General features: G+C 36.9%; 1 protein-coding gene across 4 annotated transcripts in view; it reads right to left on the bottom strand.

Annotated features, from left to right (window-relative positions):
* The window catches only part of USP9X (ubiquitin specific peptidase 9 X-linked), a 129,871-nt gene that overhangs the window by 48,934 nt on the left and 67,717 nt on the right, over positions 1 to 13,220 (bottom strand). For all 4 annotated transcript variants that reach the window (XM_045472936.1, XM_045472937.1, XM_045472938.1 and 1 more), the window contains exons 15-21: positions 12,050 to 12,137; positions 9,098 to 9,440; positions 6,610 to 6,705; positions 5,977 to 6,188; positions 4,783 to 5,023; positions 4,302 to 4,451; positions 2,737 to 2,857 (exon numbers count right to left, since the gene is read on the bottom strand). In XM_045472936.1, the coding sequence (XP_045328892.1) occupies positions 2,737 to 2,857; positions 4,302 to 4,451; positions 4,783 to 5,023; positions 5,977 to 6,188; positions 6,610 to 6,705; positions 9,098 to 9,440; positions 12,050 to 12,137 (1,251 nt within the window). The remainder of the gene's footprint in view (positions 1 to 2,736; positions 2,858 to 4,301; positions 4,452 to 4,782; positions 5,024 to 5,976; positions 6,189 to 6,609; positions 6,706 to 9,097; positions 9,441 to 12,049; positions 12,138 to 13,220) is intronic.

Genomic DNA, 13,220 nt, shown 5'->3' with positions numbered 1-13,220 from the left:
ACGTAAGTGGTACTCTGACAAAATGTACAACCTGTATATAACCATCAGGAAACAGACAAAACCCCAAACAGACACATTCAGCACCACTACTGATCCATGCTTTTCAAAACCGTCTAAGTCATAAAAGACAAAGACTGAGAAACTGCTCCAGATTAAAGATACCAATGAACGATGCAATATAAGAACCTGAATTGGACCCTCAACCAGAAAACACTGTTGTAAGGTTGATTATTGGGAAAATGTGTGTAAGGTCTGTAAATTATAATAAATTATCAGTGCTATATATTTTCTGATTTTGATTAATACTGTGGTAGTATTAAGAGAATGTCCTTATTCTTAGAAAGCAATACGTATTCAGGGATAAAAAGATACGGTATCTACAACTTGTTCTCCAAAGGAGATCATCAATCTCTGATGCAGATGAGAGAGAGAGATGTAACAACTATAGCAAAATGTTAACCACTATTGAATCTGGGGAAGGGAAGATTGTACTATTCTTTGTAAGTTTGAAGTTATTTCAATAAGAATAACAGGTTTTTTAAATGCTTATTAAGAAACTTTTTTTCAATGTTCTGAAAGAGAAACAAGAGTATGAGTGGGGGAGGGGCAGAGGCAGAGAGAGGAGGAGGCACAGAATCAGAAGCAGGCTCCAGGCTCTGAGCTGTCAGCACAGAGCCCGAAGCGGGGCTTGAACTCATGAATGCTGAGACCACGACCTGAGCCAAATTCAGAAGCTTAACCGACTGAGCCAACCAGGTACCCCTTTAATGTTTATTTTTGAGGGGAGGGAGGGGCAAAGATAGAGGGGGACAGAGGATCTGAAGTGGGCTGTGCGTGGACAGCAGAGAATCTAATGCGGGGCTTGAACTCACTAACTGTGAGATCGTGACCTGAGCTGAAGTTGGATGCTTAACCAACTGAGCCACCAAGAGGCCCCAGAAAAAAAGTTTTTAATAGGAAAAAGGGACTCTACAAAAAGCAGAGACAAGCAGGGAACAGAATAATGTATCTATCAGTAATAGCTTTCAGGGTAGTAAGTGCAGTCTGTTAAGTTGTAACATTTCTTTCTAAAACCCCAATTAGCTCACATTCAAATGGCAAACAAAAGGGTGTCAGTATGATGTGAAAGGTAAGCTTGCTCATACGTGATTTCTCCCAGACAATGGGAGCCAGTATAGCAGGAGAAGTGTAACTTTTAAGAACAACCAAAACCAAAACCAAAACCAAACCCAAAACCAACTAACCAAAAACCCCTTGGCCTGGCAGCTGTGCAGGACGAAGCCCTTTTAACTTTTTAGGAAAATGAAAAGTGAGCACCTTCCCCGGTACACTCCCAGCCTTTCATGACTCTAGGCAGGCTTTACTTTGTTCTGTGCCCACTTTAATGGTAGCTCATCTGTCTCTGGGCTCCACTTCCATCTTTATTATAATCTCAGCACTATCAACTCATCAATTTCTATTGGTTCCATGTCTTTTATGAAGACTCTTGAGGCAGTCTTCAGCCATACTCAACTACCTGGTGGGCTGTTCAAGTTATCTCTGAAGATACTAATTATTTTTACTCGTGCTATTTAAACTCTATGTGACAGGGCTGCCTAGTCTAGGATATTACAGCCCAAGCAGGGTGAGGAAGACATTCATGGGGGAGGGGAGAAAAAAAAAATAAGAAAAAATCAAGAAAGGCCCAAGATATAGCAACCTGAGAATAGGGATCCTGCCAGAGAAAGAAACAACCACATACGAGGAGGAGGAAGATGAAGACGAGGAAGAGGAAAAGCTCTAGAAAATAGTGAAACCTAACAGATTATATAATGCAAATAATAATGGGAATTTATTTTGAGAAGTTACTAGAAGATATGTGGGATGAACTAGTAATAGGTGTATAGAAAATTAAGAAAATGAAAAGGGGAAATCATTAAATCCCGGAACAAAGTTGTCAGTAATCCAGGCAAACTACTTTTCACCAAATGTAAATCTACATTTTAGTGTCCTAGTTAGTGGGGGCTCGACCACGTGACCCTGAGATCAAGAGTTGCATACTCTCTCAAATGAGCCAGCCAGATGCTCCTTTAGTGTCAATTTTAGATAAGAATTTAAGCAAAAATGGGGAGGATGTGAGAATAAAGTTTTCATCTCCGTAAAAAACTCAGTAGGTATCCAAAATTGACACATACAGTTTAAGAGATTTATAGACATAATAGCAATATCCATATACAAGAAAAGAGTCGCACGTTAAAGTGGTTGTCTCTAAGGAATAAAAAAGGAGCAGTGCCACAGAGGACACATGGCCCATAGTACGGTGCAGAGGTCAGCACATTTTTTCTGTAAAGAGCCAGATAGTAAATATTTAAGGCTTTGCAGGCCATAGCATGTTGGCCACAACTACTGAGTTCTATGGTTTTAAAACAAAAGCAGCCACAGATAGTATATAAGCGAATGGGCATGGCTGTACACTGATAAAAGTTTGTTTAGAACACTAAAATGTAAATTTCATACAATTTACATAAGCTATAAAATGGTATTCTCTTAATTTTCTCCCCCCACCTATTTAAAAATGTAAAAACCATCCTTGGCTCCTGGGCCGTACAAAAGCAGGCAGTGGGCTGTATTATGCCATTTCCTGACATGCTATTCTATACCACAAAGTATGTTCCATCTAGAAACAGATTTTATTAATATACATTATTGTCCAGCATGTACTTCACGAACATTATACATATAAAAAAAAATTCTTACCTGGCGGCATAAGTTTCATAAGTACTCTTGCTCCATCTCTAAGAGGCGGCATATTTAGGCTGCTACCTAAGTCTGCAACTTGCCAAAGGAAAGAGATGTATCTGGGATGTAGTGACATAATCTAGAAAACACAACACAAAATATTGACCTATAAATTATACGTCCCCCAATAAAAGAACCCCCAAATAAATTAATTTCCAGTTTTGTTTATTTCATTTCTACTCTCTAAAAAGGCCTGCCTTGGGGCGCCTGGGTGGCGCAGTCGGTTAAGCGTCCGACTTCAGCCAGGTCACGATCTCGCGGTCTGTGAGTTCGAGCCCCGCGTCGGGCTCTGGGCTGATGGCTCAGAGCCTGGAGCCTGTTTCCGATTCTGTGTCTCCCTCTCTCTCTGCCCCTCCCCCGTTCATGCTCTGTCTCTCTCTGTCCCAAAAATAAATAAACATTGAAAAAAAAAATTTAAAAAAAAAAATAATAAAAAATAAAAATAAAAATAAAAAGGCCTGCCTTACCCATCTTCCCACCTGTATAAATCCTTCACAATGCAGACTGAATATATTACCCAAGCCACCTTCGGTAATTTCTGTGTGACAGCTCTTTTACTATTTTGTTACATTATTTCTCTCATACCTACAAGTTAGACTCTATACATACAAAAGGCTGTCATGCCTGCTAATAAATTCCTAATTCAATTGTTGTAGGGAGCCAATTCTGACACTGGAGTGGCTGGTTATCACCATAGCCATTAAAATTCTCTTGGGGAGGGGAAGTAAGAGAGGAATCAGGGTTTCTTAACATACGAGATATGTAACTGACTTGAGAAAGATTGTAGACATTTTCCTACAGAAACAGTTGTGAAGAAAGGGTTCGTTTCTGTGGTACAAATACAAAATACAGTGGTAGTTTTCTAAGTTTATACATTCAATAGTTATAATTACGCTGTATAATAATAAACATATTATTGTATCTAAAGGGAAATTTTTTTTTTTAAGGTTTACTTAATTTTGAGAGCGCAACCATGAGTGGGAGGAGGGGGGGAGAGAGATCTATTCTGAAGCCGATGGTTAACTATACAGTTCTTTGATATTTTGCTTCATTAAACTAAGCTTCTCAACAAAAAAGAATTATTCTGTATATAGCTAGAGCCCTTGAACAACATGGGTTTAAACTGCACAGGTTCACTTACACAGATTTTTTTCCCCAGAAGTACAGTAAATGTTTTCTCTTTATGATTTTCTTAACATTTTCTTTTCTGTAGCTTATTGCAAAAATACAGTATATAATATATACATTCAGTATAAAACAGTGAAAACACAATAAACAATACCTGTAACATACGAAATAACATGTTCATCAACTGTTCATGTTACTGGTAAGGCCTCCAGTCAGCACTAGGCTATGAATATGTAAGTTCTGGGGGAGTTTTTAAGTTATATGTGAATTTTCCACTGCATGGGGGGGGGGGGCAGGGAGCAGGTGGTTGATACAAGGTCAAACCTTATTTCTTTAAATTCTCAAAGAACCTCATGTAATGCCTTGCATACAGTAACTCAAAAACATCTACTCACCACCCCAGGCAAACAGCTTTCCACTTCTGGATTGGGACCATCACTGTAATGATTCCCATGGTTTCCAGGAGATCCAGTTGAGGAATCAGAAGAGCTATCAGGGCTTGAAGGCATATTGGAACTTATTTGTGTAAGTTTGGCTGTAATTAGCTGAAAATAATACACTAAGTTAATATAAAAAACCAGGAAAACTATGCAAAACAGAAGTCAGTAACGTACCAACAAACAAAAAAAACCCTACAGGCTATACTTCTAGAAATTCAATTTATAAGTGTTGCCTAATAACCACTTAAATAGTTTTGTTTTTAGAAATCCGTTCTTCTACTATATTGTAAGTACCATAATGCCAATCTTATGTAGGGTTGTAATCCAAGTAACTAACATAGAGCCTCACACATGTCAAGTGAAATATTAACTAGTGAAATGAAAAACAGTCTCAGGTTTGACTTTCTTGAAAAGGTTGGCAACTGTAGATACTTACTGATTTATCTTTTAAGTTTAATTGTCCAATTAACTTTCTGTCATCTGCAGGATCTATCAGTTCACCACCCACAAAGAGCTCAATTTTTGTATGGGCAACATTGGCTTTAATACGATTGAGAATGTATCGTCGTACTGAACCGATCGTATCATTTGTATGAGACCATACATCCAAGTCATCAACTTGTCTGCCCTGGTTTGGAAATCGAACTATAAAAGAGAGGTGTTTACCACGGAAAGCTCTGGGGGGGAAGAAAAGAAAAAAAAATCACCCTCATCAGCAGAATTTCCTATCTTCTTATTAAACAAGAAAAAGTGAGTTAAAGGATACTTACTTCTAGGATCTTGAAAATAAAAATTTATAATCAAGAGTTGAACACTCAACCGACTGAGCCATCCAGGTGCCCCTACTGCCCTCTAATTATAAATATTTTAAGCAATCTTTAAAAATACAGCAATCCTATGTCATTTTATTCTTGTACCTATGGTTGCAGAAAATGAGAGGTCTTGTTTTAAGAAATTAAATCAGAGACCTGAGTTAACAACACTCTATGTAATGCAATGAAAATGCAACTCACTAAGACTATTTTTAAATGTGAAAGATACTTTAGCTTGAGAATATTAACAAAACTGCAAAGATGAAAATATTTCGTGAAAAATTATTAATATCAAAATTTAGACGCCGAATAGTTGTTGATAATATCTTCTTATAGATAAGACAGAAAAACTAAAATTCACATTCAAGAGGCAACTTAATATAGTTTCATGGTTAACAATGAGAACTCTTTTAAAATAAATACTGATGGCATTCATTCTATAAACATCTCTAAATTATAAATACTATTTGAATTACTCAATGGTGAGACTTTAACAGAAATACCAGTACATCATTTGGAAGTATTTCTTGACATATCAGCTATCTGTCAAAAGCAGCTTTTAAGAGTTATTTCCCGTTAATTCTCCAATCTATGAATTATTTTTAACCGTATAAATGAACAGCATCAAAATACTTCCAACTGCAAAATATCCTTGACAAGACTTAACTAAAAGGCAATAAAGTGAACGGCAATAAATAAATAGATGGAGAAAACTAGACTTAATGCCCTACCAACAACAACAACAAAAAATAGATCCTGGGAAAAAAGGTCTAGGAAAAATACCAAGTAATTAATTAGTAGATCAGTTATTCACAAACCTTGACATAGGTAGAATTGTTCTTTCCTCGTGATAATCACTGTCACATTCATTTATATATTCCCTTAACACAGTTAACACTCGAACCATTCGAACAGCTTCTTGCCTTGCACAATTAATACTGTCTTTGTCACCATCCAAAACACACAATGTGTCATAAGAGGCTTTCAAACGATCAAAGCAAGACTGAATGAAGTCTTCATGGATCACCACCTACAAATAATGGGCCAAATAAAGACAGTCCAAGATACTTTCATTGCCATCATATTTAACCAATGTCTACACTGATAATAAAACACACTACATTTTGTCAAAGGAAGCCAGAGTTACGTAAGTTAACAAGTATAAATTAGATAAAGAATGAGCTTCAAAGTAGGTAGCAAAATCAAAAGAAATTCAGTTGATATCTCATGCCATAAATATACACAAAATAATCACTTGAAGTAATCATCAAGATTCATGTTGTCTAAACAGCATTTTGTGGAATAATACAGACAAATATTGTAGGTATACATTTAATCAGAGTTGAAACAAACAACTTAGTTAATTCAGAATTCAAAAAATTCTTATAAGCAAAAGAGCTCGTTAACTAGAATTCTAATTTGTGGACATTTTAGTGAATGTAAATCTTCACCTGATTGACCTGCAGCCTTGGACCAAGGTTTGTATATATCTCTTTAAGTAGATCTATAGCTCTGCTGGCAATATCATCATTACTTTGAATCACCACCTAGGTTCAAAAAGATTCAAGTGTAAACAACTTTCATGACATATTTTAGGTGGACATTTCAATTCAAACCATAACCATTGAAATATGGATATTTCATATCCATGAAAAACCATTATTTTCAATACAGTACTCCATAATTTAAGGGTATATTTACTTTGATAATCAAGTAAGTCAAGTAAAATTAAGAGACTGAAAAGAGTAATAAAATGCAAAACTCAAGTCTTTGACTAAAGCAATTTAAGAATGGAAGACACATTTTACTAAGAATATAATATGCTTTGAGTAGTATTAGTGAACCCTGCAAATCAACTTGGTAACCAAGTTGTGAAACTGAAGGAGGAATTCAAATTAGTTACAAGGAAATAAAAGATACGTTAAAAATTAGTTAAAAAGAAATAAAAGTGTGAAAATTAGTTAAAAAGAAACAAAGAGTGTGAATGAGGGAGAATTCTCAGGGAGAATGAGCAGAGAAAAACAAAAAACAGAAACAAAAAAACTGGCTCTCCCTTGTCCAACCAGTTTTACATTTTGGAGTACTGTATATATTTTTAAATTTTTTTTAACGTTTATTATTTTTGAGAGAGATAAAGAGTGCGAGCGGGAGAAGGCCAGAGAGAGAAAAGGAGGGAGACACAGAATCTGAAGCAGGCTCCAGGCTCTGAGCTGTCAACACAGAACCCGATGTAGGGCTCAAACTCACGAGCCATGAGATCATGACCTGAGCTGAAGAAGGATGCTCAACTAACTGAGCCACCCAGGCGCCCCTATAAATTTTTATTTTAAAAAAGGTTCTGGCTGTTGAAACCCACTTAATGAAAAAGTCTGAAAAATCAAATGACACAGTAAAGAGTCTACAGTTTGGAGAAAAATATATCCAAAAAACAATATAAACTGCTATGAACAAGTCAGATTTTTAAAAGTAAAAATAATATATTAATACTATATTGCCACAACATGGAGAGACATTGAGGACATTGTGCGAAGTGAAAAAAGTTCAGAGAAAGACAAATACTGCATGATCTCATGTGTATGTGGTATCTAAAAACAAATAAAAAACAACTCAGAACAGACTGGCAGTTGCCAGAGGCGGGGAATAGACAAAATGGGTGAAAGTGGTCAAAAGGTACAAACTTCCATTTATAAAATAAATACTGAGGATGTAATGTACAACACAGTGGCTACACTTAATACTGTACTGCATACTTTAACGTTGCTAAGAGACTAAATTTTCAATGTTTTCATCACAAGAAAAAAATTTGTAATGACTTGTGGTGATGATTGTTAACTAGATTTATTGTGGTGATCATTTCACAATATATACAAATATCAGATCATTATGCTGTGCACCTGAAACTAATATGATGTTGTATCCATTTTATCTCAAGCACATATTTTAATACTAAAACGGTGGAGGAGCGCCTGGGTGGCTCAGTTGGTTGAGTGTCCAACTCTGGCTCAAGTCATGATCTTATGGTTCGTGGGTTCAAGCCCTGCGTCCAGCTCTGTGCTGACAGCTCAGAGCCTGGAGCCTGCTCCAGATTCTGTCTCTCACTTACTCTCTGTCCCCCCCCCCCCCCCCCCATTCAGGCTCTGTCTCAGTCTCAAAAATAAACATTTAAAAAAATTTTTAATAAAAAAAAATACAACGGTGGAAAAATAAGACAGTAATATTTCATTCCCTCGGGTGTTTAAAAACATCACAAGTTAAAACTGTGCCAATAAAGTATACATTTGTAACCCATTCTAAATAGTCTTCTCTTCTGTCCTCTATTTTAGCATTGCATGTATAATAATGTAAAATTAACAATGAAGGAGGGGCGCCTGGGTGGCTCAGTCAGTTAAGCGTCCGACTTTGGCTCAGGTCACAATCTCACGGTCCGTGAATTCAAGCCCCGCGTCAGGCTCTGGGCTGATGGCTCAGAGCGTGGAGCCTGCTTCCAATTCTGTGTCTCCCTCTCTCTCTGCCCCTCCCCCATTCATGCTCTGTCTCTGTCTCAAAAATAAATAAACGTTAAAAAAAAAAAAAAAAAAACAATGAAGGAGAAGAAACAGGATCTACAACGAATGAAACAAAAGGAAGAACAATGACTTCTATGGGGAGCAGGGGAATGAAAAATCTATATGGTAAGTATATTTCTAAATACACCTGGAATGATCAGACTCTAAGCCAAGACAAAAAGGATTGTCAGTGACAAAACGGGAGGGGAAGGGAGAGAGAGAAGAAAAAACCTAGTGACAAATGATACAATAAGACAAAGGTGAACTACCACTACCTTATAGACAAGCATCAGATCAGCATATATACGTAATTTACATGCAAACTTGTGACTCCTTCTCTATTTGAAATATTTCATCAGAAAGAATGTTGACAAAGTTCCTACTTTTCACTTACCCTCCAAAGGTAGTCTAATCCTATTAACTCCAAATCATCCATCATATATGCCCTCCTTTTTGCTACTAGTTTTCCTTCTCGACAATTCACAGCTTTGAAGAATCGCTCGAAACATTTCATTCCGTTTTCAGTTAACAGGGAAGGATCAAGCTGAAGCACGTTACTTTCAAAGAAGTCTTTATTAATATCAGGATCCAAGTCTGGTTCATCTCCCATCAACTTAGAATACCACTTAAAACAGGCTTCACGATCACAAAGGTAAACTGCATTCTCTGCTAAGCACTTCCATATTTGTTTTGCCTGAGGAGCACATAGCCACAGTTGGCCATCCTTCAATAAAAATCTTGGAAAAACATAGAAAATTAGCAATTAGATCTACATAATTTTTATCCTGAAAGGCAATCTAGCAGTATATGTAGAAATAATCCATATATCATAATTACGTATTAATTACAGATAAAAAGATGTCAATTCTTACTGACATCTTAAGCTTACTTATTCCTCAACTTTCATCTTGTAGTAAAAAACCCTTAGGTATTCATTCATTCATTTAACAAGCACACACTGGGCACCTACTATGTGCCAGGAACTCTGTGAGGTGATTGAACCTAAACTGAATTAAGTATTTGTTTCCTGAACTTAAACAGTTTGGTCTTTGAATCCAGCCATTTCAAAACTATATTTAGTGGGTTGTTTGACTTTTACCATTCTGCTAATATGCCATTATTGGAAAATGAGGTAGTTCCCAAGTGACTTTCACAGATAACCATTTCATTAACGAATTTTAGGTCAAAACTACTTAAGTTTTAATGCTTCCTGATGGTCTAAGATGCATCACTCAGTACCTCGCCACATTAAACAGAATAATCTACATGTGACTTAAACTTTTTATGTCAGTATCTAACAGAATGCTTATCAATTATTCAGTGATGCTCTCTAGGGTCTTTTTAGTATATTGACTACTGGTTATTAAGACAATGAAGGTGAATTTTGGGACAGTGGCAGTCTCTTCTATCATAGCTTTAGATTTCTTTCAGCATTCCTCCACCCACCCTGACTGCCCTATCTATGAAGGAAAGGAAACGAGACACTTTATTCTGAGTAGCACATAATTTTTAGCTCACATAATGATGATTCCCTGCCCAGTTAAAAAAGTAAGGTGCATGCATTTCGTGGGAGTAGGTTCTCTCATTATCTCAAAGCATTTTGGGATCTCAACTCTAGGGTCTTTGATATTTTAAAAGCATTGGTGAGCTTAAAGAAGGTATCTAGCACCTTGTCCTACCTAACCCTGCTACTTCTAACTTATAGATATGATATGCAATGTCCTGTGTGGTAACATGAATTTGTTTTCAAAGTTTGTTTTTTTAAAGTACAACAAGCAGAAAACTTTCTTAAAGCAAAAATTCTATTCTCAAGTCTGATATATAAAAGCAGGGCTGCCCTAGATGTTGGGAAGAGGAGGAAAGAAGAAATGGGGACCAAATCTCCACCGCTTGTTCAGAAATCTTGGAGGAAGCTCCTTAGAAGCCCTAAGGCTCCAAGACAGATTTCCAAAAATCACTGGTCTAATAAAGAGCACCGACCCTGAAGTCAGACAGATCCAGTCGAGCAGTGCAATGCCATTACGTATGGGCTTCCAGATATCAAAGAAGCTATTAAGCCATGTCAATTTCCATTTTTTTATGAATCAAATGGGGATAATACCTGCCTTCCGCATTGCTCTGAGGATTAAGTGTAAACTGTTTAACACAGGCCAAGTATATTGTAAGTAATGTGAGGTTCTCTTCCCTTGAGTGTGTTTTGCTACAAGTCATGAAGACGGGTACTAACAAAGCAAGGAGCAGAATAGGTCGTCTGATTCCAAACTTGAATACAGTAGGACTCATAACCGGTTTTCTGTTCTAGGAAACCTACGGGATACAACACAAACCCATCAATAACGATGACTCACTATGGAAGTGATTCTCAATCTGGGGAGGCAGGTCCTTTTATCCAGGTGGTTGAAAATCAAAACACACACAGAAAAAACATTTCACTTTAAACCAATGCTAAATTTCTTGGAATTTGGTGGCTAGAGTTTTTCCTCAAGTTACAATCATTATGTAACTATTTATGTATATGTTTTCCAGTAAATAAGCACACAGTTCAATAAACAAGTCCCTAATTAACTGAGCTTAGGAGAAAATTCTCCAATGTATCAAAATAATAAACGCAATAGATTTCCCAAAGCACTGACAATCTGGGCATCTCTCTTAGCACACTTAGGAACTGAATAAGCACTTCTGCAGCCTGTGGTTTCTGAATTCACAAGAAACTGCTCATCAACAAAACTTTTTAACAATTTCAAATCTGTTAAGTGTATGATCATTAAAGGCTAATTATCCCTGAGCAAATTCAAATTCAGCCATGGACTACATTTAGCTTTGGCTCAAGGGAATAACCTCTTTTCTTCATCCCCATCAGAATAATGTTATTCATTCAGATGGCCTCTGTCAGCCACTGCTAGGATGAACAAGACACCACTGGATGCAAACCACTCTTTCGAGGTGCTGGGCCAACAGCCTTTTGACTCCATTTCCCTACGGACTAGGATACCATTAAGGTCAATCCGATTCTCTAGCTGGTTGTGTCAAAGTATGGAAATTTATTCTCTAAAAATAAACCTATTTCTAGCATAAAGAAACATGAAGGACAAGTATATACAAAAGCTTAAAATGTGTTCAAATATTGCAAAGAATAAGACTTAAAAATCAGCCAATAATTTTAAAGTATTTAACAATAAACACAGAGGGAAATGTCCTTGGGACTTTCAGGTAATCATTTCCACGTGGGAAAATACGAGATGGCAGGGGAAAAGATCACCTAACAAAGACCTAACCATACAGCACATTAACTAAGCATTCCTTATCTGGGTCTTAAAGAGAGCAACACTGATAATTTAAAACAAACCTAAGGAAGTTAAGCCGTTCTTGGACTTCTTGAACATGACTATATCTACTTCCCAGCCTCACAGTTTGTGGGTCATAGTCTTCATGATCTGCAAATTAAGAAAAATCAGGCATTATACACATGGATACCCACATCACCAAATTTAATCAACAGAAATTTAAGTCAGTTAAAAAGCCATTAATTCTTTATTAAAAGGCAACCTGAAGTTTACTAATTATTGATGGTTTCTACCCATCTCCTACCTTCCCTACAAAAATAAGCTTTTCGGGGCGCCTGGGTGGCGCAGTCGGTTAAGCGTCCGACTTCAGCCAGGTCACGATCTCGCGGTGCGTGAGTTCGAGCCCCGTGTCGGGCTCTGGGCTGACGGCTCAGAGCCTGGAGCCTGTTTCCGATTCTGTGTCTCCCTCTCTCTCTCTGCCCCTCCCCCGTTCATGCTCTGTCTCTCTCTGTCCCAAAAATAAATAAACGTTGAAAAAAAAATAATTAAAAAAAAAAAACAAAAAACAAAAATAAGCTTTTCTTTTACATAACCAAAGAAAATGATCTTTTATATGTGCTATCAAAAATAATTTTTCATCACAGCCCTTTTGCCTTATCTGTATACACAAGCAATTTTTGATTACAGCCTAAGACTGACCCGAGCGATCTGTGAAAATAAGCTACCAAGACAAAACTGTTTCAACTTCCTTCCTGTTCTACTAACAACTACCTTCATGGAGAAAAATTAGTTAAAATATTACTCATGTTTACCTAAAAACATAAGGTGCCATTCTGTACAGTTATCATAGTTATTACCAGTAGCATGTTACAAAAGTCTAGAACAGTCTCATAGAAATTCAAAAGAACTTACCCTTCAATCATGACCATGGGTAAGTGTTGGTCACTAAGCCTAGCTTAAACTATAAATTCCTTCCTAAAAAAAAGAAAGCTAGTAGTAAACTCTTCGGTTTTACATTGATTTCAAATATACAATGGGTGGAAAAGTCTATTTGGAATGAAAGGCCACAGCAAAAAATCTTAAAAAAGAATCCACTGTACTGAAAACACTATGAACAGTTGTTTTCTGTTTTGACTTCGTTGGACAAAGTGGTGTGACCTGGAAATGGTCAAGTTCATCTGTGGCTTGGGGCTAAAGAGACACGAAGCAAATGCTGACAAGTGCTATCAAACA

The sequence above is a fragment of the Leopardus geoffroyi genome, chromosome X (genome assembly GCF_018350155.1).
Source record: "Leopardus geoffroyi isolate Oge1 chromosome X, O.geoffroyi_Oge1_pat1.0, whole genome shotgun sequence".
NCBI classification, from domain to species: domain Eukaryota; kingdom Metazoa; phylum Chordata; class Mammalia; order Carnivora; family Felidae; genus Leopardus; species Leopardus geoffroyi.
This window is presented reverse-complemented; position numbering and strand designations above follow the sequence as displayed.